Here is a 23,633-nt window from a genome sequence, read left to right as displayed (position 1 = left end):
TAAACTTAAAAAGGAACAGACCAAATCCTGCCCAATTGGAACTTCATTTAGTTTTCCACAAAGTAATTTAAAATAAAAGGTTTATGAAAATGTACAATTCTTTAAATAAAATAACTCCAATAAATACAATAAAAACATTTTTTTTTAAATTCTCAGGCTCTCGATATAGCTACATTTATGAACTCTTAAACAGTGCTATGCCAAATGTGCCATGTAGGTAATTGGTAGAAACTACAAACTGTAACCAAGAAATTGGCGTTGATCAGAAATGGCACAAATAAGAACATATGGATTATGTTAAATGTGCCTTCAGAGAGACCATGAAACAAAAATAAAAAAATAATCATTAAAAAATTATAATTTACTCAGTAACGGTTCAGTTTAGAAATGCAATTAATTACTTCACATCTTTTAAAATGTACTTCTCCAAGTAAAAGTACCCAAAAAAGCAGCACAATTACAGTAACGTGAATACTTTCACCTCTGGTTATTTCTTAAAAAATGTAAAGATTAAACTTGCATTTTGAGTCAAAAAGCTATAAAATGAAATATGTGTGCATATGCAGTTTATTAAAGCATTTTTTCTGAGCACAGATGAACAGTGCCATCACAGATGATGTAATAATATTGGTGTAGCAGGAGCAGCCTGCAGCAGCTGCAGCAGTATCAGCCTGTGTCAGGGCTTTCCTCTGTAGTGCAACAGCAGCAGCAGTAGCAGATAAGCAAGCCTAGCTTCGCTCTGCTTCATCATCATCACCATAAGAGACAACATGGCGCTTACTAAACTGTGGCTTATGGCTGCTTTCACCCTGCTGTGTGTTTGTGGAGCAGCTGAAGCTAAAAAGATTTTCAGATGTCCTTCAGGATGCTCCTGCACCAAGGAAACCATCATCTGTGTTGGCAGCTCACAGATCCCCAGGACCGTCCCGGCTGACATCACTTCACTGTAAGTGGGCTTAAACCAGACACAGGGTGTTAGGGGTGCAGGAAATATTTAGATAAACTGTGATGTAACAGTAATCTATAAGTTATAGAGTGTGCTCTACATGTCCTCTGTGTGTTTTGTCCCAACAGGAGCATGGTTAATGGATCCATCACAGAAATCACAGAGGGGATGTTTGCTTTCATGACTTCTCTGCAGCTTCTGTGAATGGACACACACACGCACACACATGCACACGCACACACACACACACACACACACCTTAACTTGTTTGTTTGTTTCACAGACTTCTGAATTCTAATTCTTTGACAGCAATCAAAGATGATGCTTTCTCTGGTCTGCCTCATCTAGAATATCTGTGAGTATCTAACATAAATACACTTTTTTTTTTAAAGATCATCAGGACTGTTCCTGACTGTTGGGGCATTTAGATTCCTTAGAAGATTATTTATGGCTATGTGCCTGTTGCATTTTAAGATGAATGAGATTTTTTAAAAAAAGAAAGAAAAGATGAAAAATGTTTCAGATCAAGTGCCGTTCTGACAAATGTTAATTGTAAACTACAAACACAGGATGGCATGGCACCTTCTCAGACACATTGAAAAGATGCAGGATGTGAAGTTGCAGGAGAAGTATGAGTGTCATCTGCATAAAGGAAGAAGCAGCTGTGTTCATAATTTGCTGTAGTTTATTGAGCAACACTTCTTTCTTTCTTTCTTTCTTTCTTTCTTTCTTTCTTTCTTTCTTTCTTTCTTTCTTTCTTTCTTTCTCACAAATTGCTTTAATTTGTGTCCAACAGTTTCATTGAAGGAAACAAAATTGAAAGGATTTCCAAAAATGCCTTCCGTGGCCTTCGGGGTTTAACACATCTGTAAGTCAAAAAGATGTTTCTTTTCTAATCAGAGCTGTGTCCAAGTTTATATTTACTGTGTGTAGCATCTGCATCTTTGGGTTTTCATACTCACAGAAAACACTGACACTGCAAACGGATTTAAATATCATAGAAACAACAGAAACGCGTGTTTATATTATTCCGCTGTCTGACTGCTTTAGATCCCTTGCAAATAACAAGATGAGCTCTCTGCCAAGAGGTCTCTTTTTGGATTTGGCTTCACTGCTGGAGCTGTGAGTAGGTTTTAGTGAATTCAGTTATTATGTGTGTGTGTGTGTGTGTGTGTGTGTGTGTGTGTGTGTGTGTGTGTGTGTGTGTGTGTGTGTGTATGTGTGTGTAATTCCTCTTTCTTTATCCCTGATTCTGATCCATCTGTGATGTGTCAGGGATCTGCGAGGCAACGCCTTCCATTGCAACTGTGAGAACAAATGGCTGATGACGTGGCTGAAAAACACAAATGCCACAGTGTCAGATGTCCTTTGCGCAGGCCCAAGTGACATGAAGGGCAAGCGGCTCAATGATCTTCCTATTCGACCAGAAGAGTGTATTTCAACGGGTGACACAAGCATTTCCTACGATACGCACATCTAGTTAAAAACTCTTTTGAAAAAAGAAACCAATAAACGACTGGAGACAAAAGAAAGTAACATAAATAATTAATCAGTGCACTGCTTTGCGTGTGCTTTAATGCAAACCTATTTAGGGTCAAATATTAGCGGCAAACCTATTGTTAGCGATGTAAATACATTTTCTGCTGCATAAATAACCTTCAAATTAAAAGCACCAACAGTACTTGTGTGTTCAATGTGAATTTTTTTGTGTGTCCTGCAGACTTTGTGCGGCATCAGTCCATTCCCATTCAGTCAGCGTCAGCAGACATCTTCTCCTTTAAAGAGGACATCTATGTGGCAATGGCTGTCCCTAACACCAACAGCTGTGTTATCATGGAGTGGGATCACATTGAAATGAATTTCAGGAAATTTGACAACTTAACAGGTTTGACAACAAAGACTACTTTCTCTTCTTGACTTAAAAAGTACCGAAACTTTAGCGTTTTAGTTGACGTGAGTCTAGGCCTTGATTATGGGCGGGTCTCCTGGAGCAGTTGAGACACGCCCAGTCTACACAATGCTAAATAACTACTCACTCAATATTCACTATACCTCCATTTAAAATGCTCTCAATCCAACCTACTCACCACAGATTGTAAAGTTGACAGATGCAAGTTTTTATAGGATGGGCGGGGCCAACAGTGCTGGTTTATAAAGTAAGAAGCCACCAAAATGTCAAAAACCACCATTCACAGCCAATAGCAAAATTTGATTGTAATAGAGGGCAGTCACTCTTACATTTATATATATTTTTTTACTAAATATTGAAATTAAAATGTCAAGAGTTGGACAAGAACCAATCAACAACACTACTTAATGCCCAAATACATTTGTTTTCAGCAGGAAAAAGTGGTTTTGGGGTTTCTTTAACATTTCTATTGAATTATTTAAAAGGGAACCTCATCACAACCCTTTTGAATATTTGTAAAATCAACTTTGCACACGTGCCAGAAACAGATAGGAAGTTAAATAAAGAGCTATACTTAAGATATTCTTAATGAGGACTATTTGTTTAATATAGACCTGAACTTTAATTACAGTAATATAACTGATCCTACTACAACCTTTAGATGAACTTTGTACCTACTGTTTTACTCATGGGCATCTACTTTTACTTTGTGTGCAGTGTTGTTAATGACTTTCACAACCTTTTCTACACAGGAAAATCAGTTGCCAGCTGCAAATCAGTTTTGATTGAAAACTACATTTTGGTGATCGTCAACCAGCTCTTTGGTGGCTCCCACATTTACAAGTTTGATGATCAACAAAACAAGTTCACTCTGTTTCAAAGCATCGATGTCTTCAACATCTCCAAACCAAACGACATCGAGGTGTTTCAAATGGACGGTGAGTGGTATTTTGTGATTGTAGACAGCTCCAAGGCAGGAATCTCTACTTTGTACAAGTGGACTGATGAACCAGAGCGCAACGAGACTGGTTTCTTCTCGTACCAGTTTCTCCATGAATGGTTTCGTGATACAGATGCTGAGTTTGTTGAGGTGGATGGAAAGTTCTACCTCATCCTGGCCAGTCGTTCTCAGCCTGCCGTCATATACTTGTGGAACAAAAGCACTCTGAAATTTATTTTTCACAGTGAAATCCCAAATGTTGACGATGTGGTGGGAGTGAAAGCTTTTCGGCTGGAGATTGAGTTGTACCTCGCCTTAACTTGTTACATTGGCGACTCCAAAGTCCTCAAGTGGACCAATAAGCAGTTCACTGAGGTTCAGGCTCTGCCCTCACGAGGAGCGATGATCCTGCAGCCGTTCAGCTTCTCAGACAGACACTATCTGGCTTTAGGAAGCGATTACTCATTCACACAGATTTACCTCTGGCACACAGAGACAAAAACCTTTCACAAGTTAAGGGACATTTATGTGCAGTCGCCTCGATCATTTACAGTGGTGACCAATGATCGCAGGGGCTTTCTCTTCTCCTCTAGTTTCAAAGGAAAATCCATGGTTTTTGAACATGTATTTGTAGATTTAAGTTTATAACTTTAATTAAAAAACGAGAAATGACGAAAACATGTGCTGCTCACTTAGATCATAATTATATCCATGCTAAGTCTATTAAGCTGTATATCCTAGGAATGTAAACAGTGCTGCCAAATCATTTGCATTTCTAACAGATATTTAGTCATAGATAATATAGTTTACAAGTACATAATGTAAAAGTGATGACTGTCAAAAATATACAACAAAACATTAATATGATGTCAGCGCTGCTACCAGAGCATCTTAAGCAAACCTCAGTGCCTGATATTTTTTCTTCTTAACTTAAAGGAATGGTAGGTAATTTTGGAAAGTTAGCATGATTTTGAATGTAGCATCCTTCGAGGGATCCGCCTTTACCCCACCCCCCCAGTAGTCCCTCCCAAGCCACGTCCCTCACTCTAATGCACGAGCACCGCTGCTCCAGAAGCGGACCTAAGCTCATCGCTTGTATTGTGTAGAAACTACGTTGTCTCTTGTCTCATTCAACAGTAAGTAAACAATAAACTTTATCATTATATATGTTAAAAAAACGTGACTAAAAACTCAGTGATGCGCTTTCAGTGTGGGCTCGTGCACGCGAGGGGTCGAGAACGAGCAGGGAGACGTGATTGGTCGAAGTTTTTACAGGTTTACAGCTGCTACAGATGACAGATTTTCTTCGTTCCTTTTTCAGCGCACATAAGTTCTTAATTTCTGTCAGGACATAAAAAACATTTTAACCATAAAATTCAAATGTGTTTTTGGAGAAAATTGCCTACTCTACCTTTAAAAATGCTTCACAATGACTGTCATGATTGAAAGCGTGTGCCTAAATTCTCTGTTTGTTTTTTGTTTTTTTTAAATAACAAGCTTCTAAACAAACATGCTACTGAGTGCCTCACTGCAAAAATGTCATGCAATATAATACAGTATATGCTAATTCTAATTTACTGTGCAATATATATTTGTGGGTGTTTGTATATGACATTACAATCACATGGTCATAAATGCTCCTGTTGCACCAAATATTTGCTCTTTGCAATACAAATGTGTTTGTTGTTTAGATTTGATTGTCTTTTTTTTCCCACACACTAATCGCATTGGTGGCTTTTCTCGGAGTGATTTTAAAAGAGAAACGTTTCTGGCTTTGTATGTGGTCTGATATGCAACCCCTGCAACAACTTTCTCCTCCACCAGACCAAAGCGGTGCTGGACATTTGATGTAAATGAAATACGTAGAAACATCACATCTGTGTAAGACTCAGTTTGTGAAAAATGCATTAAAAAAATGTAAACACGGTGTAATTCATCATCACTTTCTGTCTTTCATTTCTTTCTTTCTTTTTTGTTGTTGCATATATAACAAGTAAAATATAGATATTAAGACTGATACTTACCTTTACCTTTATAACCTCATACCCCCCAATTCATCTTCTACTAAATTTGAATCAGGTCTCTGTATACCTTTGAGTAGGGTGTCCCAATTCAATATTGATACCGGATATCGGTCCGATATTAGCCAGAAAATTAATATCGAATTTTATCGGACTGTATCTAAAATTACTGATATAAGCGCTCCGATAAAATAACTGCAGCTCCTAATACAAGATACATTCTTAAAGCTTGATGACATTTCAGATGTAGCCAAAACATATCAAAGCAAAATAAGATAAAAACAACCTCATGAGCACCAATAAAATAATATTAAACAACCTCATGATAATTTGTGTCCAATGTACCCTTTATCCTCTCTGTCATATCGCTAGTACCCCATAGTTCAGCGATTCTCAACTGGTGGGTCGGGACCCAAAAGTGGGTCGCGGACCTTGACTGGGTGGGTCCTGGACAGCTGGTCAAAAATAAATAATAGCCTACTTAATGTCTCTCATATAAGACTTGCCTTTTATTTTTTTTAAACATGCATGCTGTGAAATGCATGTTGCACATGAAAATATATGCATTTATGTTTAAAAAAAAGATTATATACATGTTTTTCAACAGCTTGAAAAACTAAATTTGGTTGAATTCTAAAAGAAAGTGGGTCGCGATTTAATTACCGTGGCAAAATGTGGGTCCCAGGGTGACACCAATTGAGAACCCCTGCCTTAGTTTTAATGTTAAATGTTATTTATTTGTGTAAACAGGCTAGTCTAAACCATTACCCTGGGATTTAGCCCTTTGATCACTCTATTTTTGATGCTTTAGCGGGCTTAGACTTGGAACTTTGCATTTTGATGGCATTTAAAGAGTTGTGCCATATTTTTTTTTTTTATCAGTGGAGGAGAAAAATGTCTGTGTGCATGTACAAATGTGTCCTATAATATTAGAAATTAAATTGACAAATACCCCTGGTTGGGGTCCACTGTTATAGGCTAGTATCACTCTAACACTCCCCCAATCCTTTCTCTTAGCACAAAGAAAGCTTTAATAAACATAAATTATTAGTTATAAGTAACCAGGGGTGGACTGGGACAAACATTTTGCCCTGGCATTTTCTGTCCAGACCAATCCACTACTGTACATTATCAGCGGACATCACTCAGTCGTTATTAAGTCCGTAATTTCCATACATGTGGCTTTCTATATGTTTTAATGTTAATTATTATTCCCCCAGAAAAAACTTAAAAGGGGGCTACTTTTTAACCCCTTTTTACCTATTTCCTTTGGCCATTATTGCCCCTTTTCAAAAAGTTCTGACACTTTTTTCCTCAGACTTTAGCTACCATTTGCCATTAAATATCCATTTTCCCTTATGTTTTTAGTAAAATTTTGCAAGTTCTTTTTGACACTTTAATCCAATTTATGGCCACTTTTTTTTATCCCAATGAGTTAACTTTTGCTCAATTAATACAAATTGTTTCCTTTTTTTTTTTCCCTACATTTTGTTTCACATTTTTTTCCCCTTTTTCACTATTTTGCCACATTTTGCTCTAAAGCTATCCTTTGCCACTAGATACCACCTATTTCCTCTTTATTTGCCCATTTTTTTGACCACTCGTGACTGCTTTTGTTACCATGTCTGCCTCCACTCAATAAACAAAGTCTGACACGAAATTAATTTTTTTTTTTTTTTTTAAAAAAAAAGTTGGATAAACAAACCTATTTAAACTAATAAGAAGTTCTTTAATATTATAAATGAAAACCCCAACTCACGCGCCTCTCTGACGTCACCCTCCACGGAAGTGACGCAGATTGCGTCCCCGGACAGTGTAATCCGTGCAGTGATGCAGTTTGTCCGTGACCCAATGCTACTGATGTACTGACGTGAACCCGGGCTCGTGGACAGCACCGCGCGGAGCACGAGGATGGAGTCGAACCGGAGGAGCGAGAGCGACAGGCAGGGTCTGCTCAGTGAGGTGAGATGAAGAAGCGGCTGTGCTCAACATCGAATTCACTCATTATCATATAACGGTTTCCTGCTACATTTCACTGTAAATGCTTTGCAATGTTGTTGTTTTATTGCGTTTTAAACTAAGCGGTGAATTCCTTTTGCACGTGTTCAGTCTCTGGACCAGGTCCAATACGCACAAAAAGTGATTTCATCTCAATGTTTTTCCTGGTGAAATAAAGCTTATAATTAATAAATAAATACTGCACTTTTGGCCTGTTTACATTAATGGTGGCTATATATATATATATATATATATATATATATGTATATATATATATATATATATATATTTTTTTTTTTTTTTTTTTTTTTTTTTTTTTTCAATAATGAAACAGTTGTATTCACTTTTCTTCAGGAAGGAAGTCTTAAGAGTTTTTTTTTTTTGTTTTTTCAGAATAAGTGCAGATACAAACATTTCACATTATTACAGATTATAGACAAAGCTAAAAACAAACAAACAAAACAAAACAAGGGGCTAAACAATGTACTAACTTAGTTATAATCGACCAACAGATTGGGCTATTGAAAATGATCAAGTGTTTTCTAAACAATATTATTCAAACCAAAATCAATCAAATTATCAATAACAAACAAACTAAAATTCCAATCTGATACAGTGAACATTAGGGAAGTAATGATTCACAATACTGGGTTCACGATACGATTCTCTCACGATTTATTTTACAAAATGAGACTGTAGACAAATGATGACTGAAAAATATTCATTTTTTTTTTCTTCAAAATTAAAAATACTGTACTACTTTCTTTTATCTTTCATTGTCAAAAGAATCCCTTGATAAACTATGCTAATCAATGCAATTTAATTAAAAATAAATCCTGAATGACATAAATGAATAAATAGTACAAATGAAGAAGCCTATTCTTTTAAATTCTGGCTCTACAGTAAACTATGCAAAACTGCATAATAGTTCCTTTTAAGCAAATCCCATATTAAAATAAATAATATAAATAAACAAACTATGGCTTTAATTCTCTCTCTTGTTTCTCCCTTTCCTCTTTGTGCTCCTCTTACCTTGGATTTTACATGTTCTTTCTTTCTCACTTCTTTCATTTTGCCTTAGGGAAGCCAAAATTCTTCCACACTTCTGATTTAAAACACGGTGGTGCGTCCTGAATTTCACATTGTAAATAGATAGCACCCTTTGCTTTAAAAATAATAAAATAATTTATATTTATATATATTTTTATATATATATAAATATATATATATTTATATATATATATGCTCCTCCATCACCATTTGGTACGCTGCAGCTACGGCCAAGGACAAGGCCAGACTGCAGCGTATCATCCACTCTGCAGAGAAGGTCATCGGCTGCAATCTGCCCTCCCTCCAGGACCTGTACGCCTCCAGGATTTTGAGGCGTGCAGGAAAGATTGTGGCCGACCCCTCCCACCCCGGTCATAAACTGTTTCAATCTCTCCCTTCTGGTAGGAGGTTTCGGTCCATCAGGACCAGAACCTCCAGACACAAAAACAGCTTCTTTCCCTCTGCCACCATCCACATGAACACACCCCAAGTCACCCACTGAACCCCCCCCCCCCCCCCCCCCCACCCGATCACCACCTCCACCAGCTTGATACCTGCTGCACTGTATATATATATTTATATTTATCCTATTTATCCTTTATTCTCTATCTATTCTTTATTTATCCCTCATCCTTTATATTTATCATTATTATTATTATTATTGTTGCTGGGTTGTTCGTTGTTCTTTGTTGTTTTGTTTTTATTTCTTTTATTTCTTTTTGTTGCTTGTTTTTGTGCACCAACCACCAAGTCAAATTCCTTGTACTGTCCTTAAAACTGTACATGGCAAATAAAACATTTCTGATTCTGATTCTGATTCTGATTTCTGATTTTTTAAAGTACTGCGATTCAATTTCAGAGTATCGAAGTGAACCGTGACACCTTTGAATCGATTTTGAACTGCCTCACGATTAATCTTTACATCCCTAGTGACCATATTAAGTTGAATCCCTTTAGATTGAAACCAATTCTGAACATCACTTCAAACTAACTGACTTCACGTTTCATGAAACATGTAAACATGTGGACTGCACTTCTTAAACACTCTCTGTACTTAACAGGACAAGACAGGACAAGAAAATAACAATAATAATTAAAAATCATCATGTTCCTATTTTACTAGCTACTGACAAACTTTTTACAAATTGTGAAACATGTAAACACAATGTTATATTTTACAAAAATTCACCTTGCCTTTTTAAAAATGTATTTTGTACATATATATATATATAACATATTATTTATAACATACCACTGACCATACACCAAATCGACTAAAACATTTATCACAATGTTGCATTGAAAATAAGCCTTTAAAGATGCTTAACTTAATACTAAAACTTTATCACATGCAGCAGTATTTAACTCTACTAAATACTAACTACATCTTTCATCTGTATTTATCTTTGAGAGTTTGAATCCTGGAAAGTAAATCAGATTTTAGATGGAGCTCATTGGTATCTAGAGCTCCTGAGGGCCCCTCACATGGTCTATGTGGACAACCTGTGTTGGAGACCCCTGGTGTATACCTCCTTAGTAATGCAGTCAATCAATAAAATCAGGAGATTTTTACTGGTCAATATTTACCTGTGTTTAGGTGAGATCCACCAACTACAAAAACAGTTTAACAGAAGCATAAAAAATATATTCTATATTTTACAATATTTACTTTTCATGCACAAAATGCAAACAATGCATCTGTAACTTGTAACTTTGTTCTTTTTTTCGTGTAGTTCCTGGTTTGTAAGAGGAAGCTGGAGAGTAAGAAAGAGGCGCTGCTGATCCTCTCTAAGGAGCTGGATTCATGTCAGCAGGAGAGAGATCAGTTCAAACTGATGGCCAATCAGCTCCGTGAGCGACACCAAGGACTCAAGAAGAAATACACGGAGCTCATTGTAAGTAATGAATGCGTCACAGTTGATATTAAACAGACTTTGTTAACCACTTAGTTTGTAGATTGATTCATTTGTTGGGGCGTGACGAGATCTCGTGCCACGAGATTTCTTGTTGCGTTAAAAATCTGTCTCGTAAAATGTAATTTTTTGTGTTTTTTTGTTGTTGTTGTGAGCGATCCAAACTACTAGGAGGAGCAAATTTTAGTTCTAGTTCCAATTTGTGGAAGAAGAAGTTTATGAACAGTTAAAAGAACATGGCTGTGTAGTTGCAGCATGTTGTTAATGACGTACTTGGTCAGGCTCTGTTTGCACTATTTGCACTCTGTAATGACAGAGTTGAACTTTGATTTGGTTTTGCACATAATATTGTTTGCACTTGAAAAAAAAAATATATATATATATATATCATTTTAGTTATTTTATTTAAACTTTTATCAATTTTAGTTTTAGTTTCAATTTGTGAAAGAATAAGTTTATTAAAAGCTCATGCTTGCATCATGCTTGTAAAGAGTTATAATAAAATATTTCAAAATGCATGTTTAACTTGGTTAAATAAAAGTCTGTTGGTCCAGTCATATATTTTGTCATTGTAGATTTCTTAAGATCCCGTCTCGTCTCATTCTCGTGAACCCAATATCGTGTCTCTTCTCGTGAGCTGAGTGTATCGTCACACCCCTATTCACTTGTGTTTCCTTTTTGCCACCGTCAGGATGGAGATCCTTCCCTGCCTCCTGAGAAAAGAAACCAAGTAATGTCAAACCCACTCATATTCTGTTCTATATAATATATTATACAGTACCACTTCAGTATGTAATATTAAATAAAGTCTAGTGCTGATTTCGTTTCTTCTCAAACCAAGCAACCCAGTGGTCATGCTATCTCTGTTTCACGTCATCATTCTGCAGTATTTATAAAGATTTTTGTCAAAATAATTTCAAAGAATCTGAGCTCTTGAAGTTTGTTTGTGTTATGTTTTAAAAACGCGGGTTTAGCTCGTTGGTTTTGTGGTGCAGGTGAATTTAGCTCAGCTTCTGAGAGACTCGAGGGATAAAAGCACTCAGCTCTCTGAGGAGGTGAAGGAGCTGAAACAAAGACTGGCTGAAGCTCAGGGTGACAACAAGGTATGAGGTGAAATCCACCAGACATCTCTAATGCATGTTTACCATCCCCAACATCAGAGGTTCACTTTACGGAGTCCCCACGGTCATGAAATTCCTGTAAAAGTTATGGAATATGTAAACTAGATTTTCCAGTTTTGAAGAGTCATGGAATACTTTCACTGTTTTGGAAAACTTTTGGAAATATAGCCTATTTAATGTTTAAAATCCAACCTTTGCTATTACTATGGGACGTTAAGCAAGTCCCTTAACCCTAACACATTGTGTTGTACATCACTTTTAATAAATTTGTTTTCAAATTAAAATTGTAATCTTCTAATTAAACATAGTAGTACTTAGTTGTTGTTTAATGTTACATTCAATAGCTGATGTATTGTTACTTAAAAAAATATTGCTAAATGGGTGTCAAAGGCAATTGCACTATTATAGGATGCTGTATGATAGATAAGTGATGCATTCCTTAAGCCACATTATTGCTACTAACCATAGCACACTGTCAGTGTCTGTTGCACTAGTACACTGGAAAGTTTTTCATTTATACGCTCTAATGGTCTTGAACAGATCTGAAAACTAAGTGATGGAAATTTGGTAAAATATTTTGGAAAGGTTTTGAAAAATCATTGTGAAAAAAAAGTGTGTGAACCATGACTTTAAATGTAGTTTTATCAATATAAAGTCTGTAGATTATCCTCTGAGTATGACCTTATCTCTGCAGCAGACAGCAGTGTTTTTCTCTAACAACAATGTGTGACCAAGTATTAATCTACACCAAATCTAAAGCCTCGACACAGTGGTTATTCTAAAAAAAAAAAAAACATTCGATAAAAGATGTGGTAAGATCTGCAGATAATTGTAGTAATGACAGAAAATTCCATATTCAATATAAATTGCTGCTATTTCTAATCTGTGCACTGGGAGACAGACGTCACACACAACTGAGCTGAACAGAAGATGGCACCAAAACACCACTAAGAATCATTGATGTGCTTAAAGAATTCTGTTTTATGTTTTGTATGTATTTTTATGAATATACAAAGTCAAGTCATGACTGATGCCCACTCTAGTTTGTATTGTTTGATGGGCCAGTTCACATCATATGTATGAGCAATATACAGTGCTCATACATTCATGTTAATCTGGTATTGCCTCCGTACTCCTATAAGGCAACAGATGCAAACATAATGTATATGTAGAGATCTGCTTTATCAATAACAAATGTTTCACCCCGTTTGTTCTTTTAGCTCCTACGAATGACGATCACAAAACAGAGGCTGGGAGACGAAGAGGTCGGCGCTCGACACTTTCCCGCACACGAGAGGGAAGATTTGGTCCGACAGTTAGAAAGATTAAGAGAACAGGTGAGCACTGACGACTGCTCTCAGACTAACCCAGTCTGTAGCACAGGGGTGGCCAATCCTGGTCCTCAAGGGCCACTATTCAGCATGTTTTAGATGTTTCCCTCTTCCAACACACCTGATTGAAATGACCAGGATCGTTATCAGGCTTCTGCAGAGCTTGATGATGAGTTCATCATTTGAATGATCTGTTCTTTGAACGTTTCAACCTCAATATTGGTATTTGTAGTGGAAATGAGCTTTAAGAGTCCCTTTTCTAGTCTTGTATATAATAATACATATGTTTAATGTATTACCAATAAATAAAATATGTGCACATTTATTTGAAAAAAAATTCAAGTACTTTTTATGGACCATTTTATAGCCTTTGAGAAAGCAATTACACTTCACAGTCATACAGCAGTGCGTCATGTCTAGTATGCATATCGGGTCTTATTCTCCGGTCTGGACATAAGCGCTTTTTTTACACACATGCAGTTTTGCGCCTCCCTCCTGTGCATTTTCTCCTGACACGCCCCCCGCACGTAAATCAACCAAAAGCACATAGTCTGTGAATGAAGGTGGTCTGAAGCAAAGGAGGCAGACTGGGCCATGATGTGATTATTTTTGGGTTGTCTAGAAATCACGGAACATGGAGTTTTCCTAATTCTTGTAAATGTCATTGAAATCCGTGAAAATGATAAAGTGCACTTTTAATTTGAAACACCTTTATTGATAAACAATGTAACAGGTTGATTTGATCAGATTACTGTAGTGTGAAGATCGGACACATTTTTCTGTTTGAGCCTCAGTTAAAATCTCTCTTTTTCCCCTCATATTAAAGCCAGATTAACATTTTTTAACTTCTAGTGAAATACTATCATCATCATTATCTGTCATCAATGTTTCACTTGTTATTTACTGTTGTAGTGGATCAAACTGTGGCTTTACGTTATACACAGTGTTAAAAATAGTTGAGCATCAGTCTGACGTCTGTCAGAGTTTCATTTACTGAGCTGCAGCAGCTGACGCGCGCACCACGGCACAGCTGATCAGCTCCGCGACGCACCCCCTTCCAGGACAAGGAGACGAGGGCACAGATATAATTAAATGTAACACATTTTGTGACGTTTAGAACTGGTAAATGTGAACATGTTAGAAACGCTGATGGTCAATCCTTTGGTGTGCTTGTATGACCCCCCCCCCCCCCCCACCAACCCCGAGACAGTGTCGCTTTGGATAGATTTTTTTCGGGAGCCTCTTCTGCAGTGTTATGAGTGCGTGTCGCTTCAATTGTAACTTAAGTACATACTTCTTGTGCAATATAATGTTTCACCTTATGGGGGCGCTACACTTATTCCAGATTCAGAGGCTCGTAAGAGGAAAAGAACTTAAGCAGACAGGAGAATACACGCGAGGCCAGATTTGAATGGGAATGGCCACATTTCAGGGCTGCTCCACCCAAAGTGCGTAACTGGGTGGATCAAGGTGTGCAGCGACTGACTTAAGTACAGGGGGAGAATAGCGCACAGCCAAAAACAGCATGGGAGAATAGAGCCCATTGTGCACATGTTTTTACTGGTGCATTGGTCCTATATGTAGTTATACACTTTGATAATGATGTGACATGCACAATATATATATATATACTACTCTACAGAATACATTTGATACAGAAAACAAATTCAATTATGACATTTGTGGAATGTTGTTGAAAAGTTTGCATAATTGTCATATAGTTAGCCTGTAGGGTTTTGTATGTATGGGTTTTAAATCTACTGAACAATGAAACAGACATAAAACTGAGTGTGTTCCTTCTCTGCAGATGGAGGTGCTGGAGCTCACTGTGAAGTCGCTCTCTGACGAGCTTCAGGATGTTCGAGCTGAGCGAGACGTCTTTCAACAGAAAGCCCATCGGCTCAACGTGGAGATGAACCACATTGTGGGGAACGATGAGATCCGGATTTTAGACATTGACGCTCTTTGCATGGAAAACAGGTTTGATGTGCATTTTTAGGGGCCCTTTCAGAGTCATCCAATTTTTGGAATGATAAGTTGAATAAAATGTGGACATTTAGCTTGAATGTTGTCTTGAGCCTCATCTTTTTACCAAACAAAACCATGATTGATGCTTAGAAGGATATATTTGTACCACTGGAGCAAAAAACTGAGGAAACAAGTGATAGGCTGAGGATCAAAGTTTTGACGTTTAATAAGAAAATTAACTAATTAGATATTCTCTATTTTGTAGATTTTAATTATATCACATTGTTTTTTCTTAAAAAACAACCCTAACTAAACATTTTCTCAGCTATGGGTGTTTGTTTCCACTGCAAAACTTCCATTCAGGTATTTACATGAGAGGCTGAGTCAGCTTCAAGAAGAAGTCAACCTGCTCAAAACAAATCTGGTCAAGTACAAGGTGAAGTAACTCTATTTATGTCATTCATAATTACTTCTCTCTGTGCATATAAAATATTTTTAAAAACCTTTGCTCTAATTCCCAGAGTGCCCTGGAGTGTAGGAAAAACTCTAAAAGTGGGAAACCCAACAGCAGTGCTCTGACTGGAGTGCTTTCTGCTAAACAAGGTCAGTGGAGCTCATGTAACTAATAGACATACAACTTTGGATTCTAATTTTTAAACATTGCAGCAGCATTTTATCATAAGCGATGAAATGTTTTTGGTCACTGTGTTTAATGCCGTCCATGCAGTAAAGGAGCTGTTACTGTCGGAGGAGAACAGCTGCAGTCTGCCAGTGACTCCCCAGTCCATCTCCGACCTCAAGTCTCTCGCCACTGCTCTACTGGAGACCATTCATGAGAAGAACATGGTGATTCAGCACCAGCGGCAGATCAACAAGTACGACCTGAATACAACTTCATTCTGGGACTGCAGTTTAGTTTTGAGACATTAACTTGTACATTACATCTCCTTCTCTCTCCCCCTTGTGTCTTTATGTTCAGAATACTTGGAAACAGGGTAGCAGAGCTGGAGAAGAAGCTAAAAACACTGGAGCTATCGGGACTTTGGAGCCTTCCAGGTGGAAATAAGTGCATTAATGTATTGTTCAGACATGCTCTCTTTTGACTCTTTTCAGTGATTTCTTTATATTCTTCTGTCCTTTTTCTTGCTATCTGAAGGGCTGACTTATAATGTCTCTCTGGGATTTCATGGAAGTATGTTTTTCTACTATTTTTGGTTTTCATCACTTTTTTTTAATTTATTCATCAGCCAATACATGTTACCACCATAGGTTTTGGAGGTGACATATATTGACCATATTTGGATGAAGGGATATTTAATGCTTTTTTTTTTGTTTTTTAACAATTTCTCATTTAAAAAAGTATCTGTTTGTCATTGTTTTAATAGGAGGTAAAGATGCCATCATACTGAACACTCAGGAAGTGGAATCATCTCAATCCTCTGGAAAAGAAGGTGGAGACTAAAGAACATGCAGTATTGCTCTCAGTTAAGATTACTTGTGTTTCATTGTTGTGTTTTATATTTCAGGTGACAAGAGGTCTGAAAATGTATTCTCTGACATACGGAGCTCCATCGAAGTAAACGACAAAACCGTTGAATCTCCAACAGTGTCAGATTCACACGATGCAGAGACTCCCCAACCCAATCCCTGCCAGCAGACACTCAGTTCTCAGGCAGATGAAGAAGGCTATGGACACTCACTGGCTGCAGTGGATTATACGGCTTCAGCAAGCAGAGAGCGTTGGAGTGACTCATCCTTCACAGGGACACCTCTAATAAAAACTCTCCCATTGGATCCCTGCTGCTCACAGCAGAGATCTGAGTCAGCAGAACAAAGGGAGGAGGAGTTAGCTGAAGGCCTCAAAGAAGAAAACACACTCAGTATAATCACAGAGGAAATGCTGAATGTGGTTCTATCTGCTGCTGCTGAGGAGAAGCAAAGCGGTGTTGAATCCAGTCAGCAGGTGGCAGCTAATGATAATCAACAGACATGAAGTTGACCAAGTCAAAGCAAAGTATTTATTGAAAATGAAAATTTACCTCACCACTTGTGATTATTAAAGCTAATTTACACCTCAATCCTTTGACTTCTTTGCTTATTTCACATAGTTTAGGGATACTGTTACACATTGAAGCCTACAGAGAGCAAAGTATACATTATGGGTAGAGCACCAAACCATGAGGGCGTGGCCTCCTCCTGCCTTACAGCATAGGAGCTAGACTTGTTCAGCATCTCTGCTGTACCAGGAAATAGCGGTGTTGAGTCATTTGGGCTATGAAAAGCACAAAATCGGACACTTTCAAACTTCTAGGCACTGTAGGCCAGTGGTTCCCAAACGGTGTGGCGCAGCACACTGGTGTGCTGTGAGGCAGGTCCGGGTGTGCCGTGGGATTTTGTGACAACCAGACATGATTTTATTGCAATATACAACTACACAAAAATAATAATTTTTTAATTTACTACTTTGTAATGAACTCATTTCATCCTACAGAGGCAACCTCTATACCTAATTTGTTTTTAAAATATTTTGTTAATAAATATTTTATGGGTAATATAGTTGTCTTTGTCACATTTTATTTGGCATTGGTAAATAATTATGCACATTTACAGATATTGTACATGATGTGAGTGACAACACGTGTTATAAAGACTGTTTTGCACAATAGGTGTGCCTTACTTGTCCTTTGGTGTAACTTGGGCACAAAAAGTTTGGGAACCACTGCTGTAGGCAGAAATTGAAAAATAATTCATAACTAAAACATATTCAAAATATAAATTCACCCTTGGGGAGGCACTGCCTACCCTGCCTATCCTGGCTGCACGTCACTGGACTTAACATCTATTTGTGAATCATGTCTGCAAGATGACGACATTGGCTCTAGCAGATTGTAAACTCATCTTTGTTGCTGTACTTACATTCCTGCTGTTGACTTAAAAATGCATGTATCCGATTTAGTTGAAATTTTGGACAATAGAACAGGAAAAGCAATCGATGCTTCTGATATCTTAATTACTTCTAATGATTTGCAAAAAGCTTAAATTTTTATTTAAATTTTTTTAAATCCTTCATTTTTTAATTGTATAATATGGCTACACATTGTTATATTTGGATAAACTAAATTAACACAAGCTTTTGCTTGAAATTTGTGAACTGCATTCTCCTTGGGATAATTGATCTGTTTCTGTGCCAGTACAGAATGCTTGCCTGGACTTACTGTCTGTAACAGTCATGATTACATCTTGTTCGGTTTATCTCTGAATCCATCATTTTTCTAAATACTTTGCAGTTGTTGACAGTTTTATATTGTAAAGTATATTCATTTGGTTTATTAATTGATCAATATTGTATTTGTGTACCACATTAAAAAAGACCCTCAAACAACCATCACATCTGTCAACAGCTCTCACTGTTAGACAGGCTCAGGAGGGCTCAGATTACTGCAGTTAACAAAAAAGTGGACAAGAGTTCAGCGACGAGTCAAGCACGACCTCGTCGCTCAAAGATGACAAATTTGAACTTTTTAAGCGACTTCAAGCGACAACTCCCCCGGCCGTCCCTGTCACTAAAGCCAAAGCAGCAGCTCCTCCCTCCCGCTACAGTGAGACGGCTGCAGCCAGGACCTCTTGAATTTACCAGGGCAAAATTAAAGAAGTTCACTTTTTGAATAGGTTACGGCTGGAGAACAAGTGATCTCTCCCCTGTCAGCGGCAGACAAACACACACACACACTGTTCCCTGGTCATCACGTCGCTGGCGCGATGAAGGAATGAAGTGACCGAAAAGCACCACTATGTTCAAGCGACTCATTACGGGCGATTGAAGCGACTGCAGTCGCTTTTGGTGTGAACGCACCCTCAGAAGTGTCTTCCAAAAAAGGAAGAACTTATGTTTTATGACCTGGTCATTGAGCACTCTGTGCATTAGTGCCACATATACGACATATGGCTATTTGACATCGTATTTCTTGTTTTTTTTTAATAAAATATTTGGTTTTGGGTAATTTGCAACTTTTTAGCATGTTCAAAAATAAATTCAAAAGCTGACACATCTAGATAATAACCATCCACTGGCTTTGTGTTTGTTTCAGAAAATAAATGTTAATGGACTTGTTTTCAATAGTGCCTAAAATATTACATAAGTAGTCGCAAAGCGCTTTACAATATCAGCCCTCTTATGTGAAGATTAAAGGGAATTCTCAAGCTTTGCAGAAGATTTATGTAATGTTTTTTCAGTGTATAATTACCGGCAGTCGCCAAATTACCGAGAAATGCCTCAAATACACTAGTTTTAAAGCACCATTCCCCCAAACGAAGAAGAAAAATCCCAAAAAACAAAAACAATAGGTAGGCTGTACTGCTTCACTTCTGCTTACTCTACACCCCGGGCATTAGTGTGAGATCTCGTGTCTGAGACCACATTTTTTGCTGGAACATTTGCTAAACCTACAGACTTGGAAGAAAATGTCTTAAGTCCAAAGAGTTTGTCTTTAAGAATTTACTTTGATCTCATACAAATGAAGGGGAACATTTCAAAATGAGCAAGGAAGTCTTTAAACATTTGGCAGTACATATTGTTTTAAGCAAACAGATACAGTGTAATATTACAATGAGATCAAACAGATAGATACACAGGCTAAAATAGGACAGTATATGATTATATGGAGAAAACACCATAGTGGTCAGGGGAAACAAAACACACAGTCATAATATGGATAGAGTTGCATGCAAAACTTAACAATGCTGTGATATGGCATGGATATCATGTAGACTTTAGAATCACTTGAAACCAATTTGTGGTACATGGTCATATGGAGAAAACATGGCAACTAAAGACACATCAGTCATAGAAAATGTTAAATCAGATAATTGTGGTCTTTTTATTCCCTGTGAATAAAAAATATGAGATTTGAATTGATACCATGAGAATAATTCTGCACTTGAGGATCAATAAAAAGGTTTTTATCTTATATTATGTGATTCACATCTCTCAGACGATTACTTATCACCTCGACAGGACTAGATCCTCAGACGTCTGGCCAACAACTTTTGGTTCCTATTCCACTGATCTGCAGAGGAAATCCCAATGACACAACAGCCAAGCCTCCGGCCTGCATTCCCATGCAGGAGGCTCCCTGAGTCTCCACCTTGTCCTAAGTCGTCCATCTTTTCATGAATCACTACTGCCCTCCCAATCACAGACACATTTCCAAACAGGGTCGCCTCTGATTCCATCTGTGTGGTGATTCTGCCCTGTCGGGGCTCAAAGTTTCCAAAGTCTCCTGGGTGGTTGGGATGATCTGCACCATGTGGATTGTAGTGGCCCCCAGTGGCATCGCATCCATGGCTCAGGTCTCCGTACTGATGGATGTGAACTGCTCTAGCCTGTGGACCGTCCCCCGAGGGGAAGCCATTCAAGGAGAGACTTATTCGAAGCTTTCCCTGAGGATATTCCTGCATGAAAACTACACGGCCGTAAACTTTGGGGAGGTCATCAGGCAGAGTGGTGCTGGGTTTCATCCTGCAGGTGGCATACAGAGTGCCATTGTACTGCGAGACCTCCGGTGGAGCCACAGAGTCACTGTGGGCTGAGACCCATTGTTGAGAACCGGCCAGTAGAACAAGGACAGCTCCCAAAGTACTCACTGACCTGAGGAAGCAGATACACAGGCATTTCAATGGTGATCTGGTAATTTTATAAATTAATAAGCTGATCATCTACAAACATTAGGAGTACCAGCTTTATTACTAACATATTGTCTACAGCAGTGGTCCAAACCTTTTTTTTTTAGCTCAAGTACCCCCTTTCTCTTATTTCTGAATCCAAGTACCCCCCTTTGTCCGACTACAACATTTTGCTTAGAAAACTATTTTAAAAAAGTATTATTGAGCATAATGATGGAATGAACAAGTGATAAAATACATTTTAATCACATTTTGGGGCGGCAGTAGCTCAGTCCGTGGGTTGGAAACCGGAGGGTGGCCGGTTCAAGTCCCAATGCGGACCAAAATACGGAAGTTGTTCTGGTAGCTGGAGAGGTGCCAGGGCACTTCTCGAGCACCATCGAGGTGCCCTTGAGCAAGGCATCAAACCCCAACACTGCTCCCTTCATTGTAAGCAGCCCCACTCTGACATCTCTCCATTAATGCATGTCCACAGGTCCTGTTTGTGCATGTGTGTGATTTGGGCCTATGTGTGTGAGAAGCATGTCCGTAAAAACAACAGAGTGTATTGTAATTTCCCTTCAGGGATTAATAAAGTAATTCAAATTTAAAAAATTTAAATTTTGTAAATAAGTAAAAATAAACAGTATGTAGTGCAGTGGTTTCCAACCTGTTTTGGGATTGTGACCCAATTTTGATATCAATAATTTCTGCCGACCTCAAAGACATTAATTTTTCAAAAAATTAGTTTCTGATAATGTCTGAACTCAGATATTTATTTTATTTTATTTGACAAAGTGAAAGTATAGAAATACAGTTGTTTAAGATTGTGTGTGGTTTTAATTTGAAAAAAGAATTATAATTACAAAATTTAATTAAAAAAAAAAAAATAATAATAATAATTCAGAAATTTCAAGCAACCCTACATGGGGTCCTGACCTCAATGTTTAAAAACACTGATTTAGTGGCTCCTGAATAGATTTATTTCTATATTTTTTAAATTTCCAGGCCTGGGGTGTGACCAAGTAACACTATTTGTTAATTTCCCGCTCCCTCTCGCCCTGTATTAGTCCTAAAACTGCTTTTAAAGAGATTTATCAACTATTCACATCAGGTTTTTACATATTTTCATGTTTTACTTATTCATCTATTGACTTCTAATCTTCAGTGCTGTATGTACTAAACACGTATTTATAGATGTCTGTGTGTTATATAACACGGTTTAATGCAAAGCACATTCAGCATACATGCAAATGTGGAAGATGAATGTGTATGTTGAAGTTTCATTCCTTACTTGCACACTAAGTAATATTTTTAAACATAATTTATTAAGCTTGTATTAATAAGTTCAGGCCTTACCATGCAACAGTACCATGTCTTTCGGGCGTATATGTGTCATAACTATTACACTGCGCACATTTGCACAGGGTGCCCGTTAACCTCCCTGTGTAACAACCATAAAATGTTAAAATAGCGTTAGTTTCAATAAAAAAAGCCCTTTTAAGGTTGTTGGTTTACAGAACAAACGTAATTAACGCAGTTTGGTAATAACAGTGAATCACAGACAGAAGACAATCAAAGAAGTGATTTAAGTAGAAGACAAGTTACCATATGAAGTCCATTGGTCTGTGTAGATGTGAGAGCATCTTCAAAGTGAGCAATAAAGCTGAAAAGTCAGTGTTTTCCCTCTTGTTGAGGTCTTCGATGCTTGTGTAGATGCAACAAACTGAGCCCCAAAAATGTGTCAACAGGGGGCGTGGCTCTGTGTGGGCGGAGACCGCACGACACACGCACTTTAGTAACAATATTGGCAACTAAGTTAACTCACAATATGTCTTGATCCATCTTAGTCTGGAATCCACCCTATCTCCTTTTATTATTCAATGTTTAATACAGGTGATTAGGGTTTAGGGCAGTGATTCTCAACTGGTGGGTTGGGAGCCAAAAGTGGGTCGCGGACAGCTCTTCAAAATTAAATAAATACTTAATGTCTCTCATGTTGGACTTGTCTTCTATTTTGAAAGACACTTTTCTTTTGACAGGAAAATATATAGATTTATGTTTTTAAAAAGATTTTATGTTTTGTTTTCAACAGCTTTTTTTTTTGGAAAACTAAATTTGGTTGGTTGAATTCTAAAAAAGTGGGTCACAATTTAATAACCATGGCACAATGTGCATCCCAGGGCAAGATCATTTGATAACTCATGGTTTAGGGCAGGGGTTCTCAACTGGTCTCACACTGGGACCCACATTTTATCACGGTCATTAAATTGTGACCCAGTTTTTTTTTTTTAGAATTCAGCCAACCAAATTATTTTTTTCTAAAATAGCCATTGAAAACACACATATATATTCTTTTTTTAAACATAAATCTATACACAGTATAGCCCCGTGTAACATGCATTTCACAGCACCCCTGTCAAAAGAAAAGTTTCTTTCAAAATAAAGGCAAGTCCAACATGAGAGATATTAAGTATTAATTTATTTTTGACCAGCTGTCCGCGACCCACCCAGTGCAGGTCCGCGACCCACTGGTGGGTCCCGACCCACCAGTTGAGTATCCCTGGTTTAGGGTATACAGGCAATTAGGGGTCAGAAGCACTAAGTGTTCTAGTTTTGACTTTAAGGGTTACTTCTTACAAAAAGTAACAAGTGGGTGTGGCTTCATCAGGCTTGATCCATCTATCCATTTGGATCAAATCTGTTCTCAATAATAATAATAATAATAATAATAATAATAATAATAATAATAATAATAATAATAATAATAATAAT

The 23,633-nt window shown here is 37.6% G+C and overlaps 3 protein-coding genes across 4 annotated transcripts; 2 read left to right on the top strand and 1 right to left on the bottom strand.

Moving 5' to 3' along the window:
- The first annotated feature begins 633 nt into the window (after positions 1 to 633).
- Positions 634 to 4,974, top strand: LOC114463965 (leucine-rich repeat LGI family member 2-like). Its single transcript, XM_028447884.1, has 8 exons — positions 634 to 946; positions 1,075 to 1,146; positions 1,230 to 1,301; positions 1,743 to 1,814; positions 1,997 to 2,068; positions 2,222 to 2,391; positions 2,667 to 2,831; positions 3,608 to 4,974. Exons 1-8 carry the CDS (start codon positions 771 to 773, stop codon positions 4,441 to 4,443), a joined length of 1,635 nt encoding a protein of 544 aa, XP_028303685.1. The 5' UTR covers positions 634 to 770; the 3' UTR covers positions 4,444 to 4,974.
- Positions 4,975 to 7,610: 2,636 nt separating this feature from the next.
- Positions 7,611 to 17,275, top strand: LOC114464955 (coiled-coil domain-containing protein 149-like). 2 transcript variants are annotated; one of them, XM_028449644.1, is made up of 13 exons: positions 7,611 to 7,778; positions 10,598 to 10,759; positions 11,469 to 11,507; positions 11,773 to 11,880; positions 13,119 to 13,235; positions 15,037 to 15,209; positions 15,561 to 15,633; positions 15,719 to 15,800; positions 15,925 to 16,072; positions 16,177 to 16,253; positions 16,354 to 16,389; positions 16,583 to 16,648; positions 16,724 to 17,275. In XM_028449644.1, the coding sequence occupies exons 1-13, from the start codon at positions 7,728 to 7,730 to the stop codon at positions 17,188 to 17,190; spliced, it is 1,599 nt and encodes a 532-aa protein (XP_028305445.1). In that variant the 5' UTR covers positions 7,611 to 7,727; the 3' UTR covers positions 17,191 to 17,275. The 2 variants fall into 2 exon arrangements, with proteins under 2 accessions (XP_028305445.1, XP_028305452.1); XM_028449651.1 differs by lacking the exon at positions 16,354 to 16,389.
- Positions 17,276 to 19,706: 2,431 nt separating this feature from the next.
- On the bottom strand, positions 19,707 to 22,609 carry LOC114462368 (extracellular superoxide dismutase [Cu-Zn]-like). Its single transcript, XM_028445168.1, has 2 exons — positions 22,467 to 22,609; positions 19,707 to 20,844 (listed from the first exon to the last, which is right to left on the bottom strand). Exons 1-2 carry the CDS (start codon positions 22,502 to 22,504, stop codon positions 20,214 to 20,216), a joined length of 669 nt encoding a protein of 222 aa, XP_028300969.1. The 5' UTR covers positions 22,505 to 22,609; the 3' UTR covers positions 19,707 to 20,213.
- Positions 22,610 to 23,633: the final 1,024 nt, after the last annotated feature.

Source organism: Gouania willdenowi, chromosome 1 (assembly GCF_900634775.1).
Source record: "Gouania willdenowi chromosome 1, fGouWil2.1, whole genome shotgun sequence".
Classification (NCBI taxonomy): Eukaryota; Metazoa; Chordata; class Actinopteri; order Blenniiformes; family Gobiesocidae; genus Gouania; species Gouania willdenowi.
Note: the sequence above shows the minus strand (reverse complement) of the source record. Positions and strands in the feature narration are given on the sequence as shown.

Bases quoted from the DNA above. Each gene is read 5' to 3' on its own strand.
- LOC114463965 (XM_028447884.1), top strand. From the start codon at position 771: ATGGCGCTTACTAAACTGTGGCTTATGGCTGCTTTCACCCTGCTGTGT. The intron at 1,147-1,229 runs GTGAATGGACAC...TTTGTTTCACAG, and splicing joins ATGACTTCTCTGCAGCTTCT to ACTTCTGAATTCTAATTCTT. The intron at 1,815-1,996 runs GTAAGTCAAAAA...TGACTGCTTTAG, and splicing joins CTTCGGGGTTTAACACATCT to ATCCCTTGCAAATAACAAGA.
- LOC114464955 (XM_028449644.1), top strand. From the start codon at position 7,728: ATGGAGTCGAACCGGAGGAGCGAGAGCGACAGGCAGGGTCTGCTCAGT. The intron at 15,801-15,924 runs GTCAGTGGAGCT...CCGTCCATGCAG, and splicing joins AGTGCTTTCTGCTAAACAAG to TAAAGGAGCTGTTACTGTCG. The intron at 16,254-16,353 runs GTGGAAATAAGT...TGCTATCTGAAG, and splicing joins GGGACTTTGGAGCCTTCCAG to GGCTGACTTATAATGTCTCT.
- LOC114462368 (XM_028445168.1), bottom strand. From the start codon at position 22,504: ATGCTCTCACATCTACACAGACCAATGGACTTCATATG. The intron at 20,845-22,466 runs GTAACTTGTCTT...CTGCTTCCTCAG, and splicing joins AGACCAATGGACTTCATATG to GTCAGTGAGTACTTTGGGAG.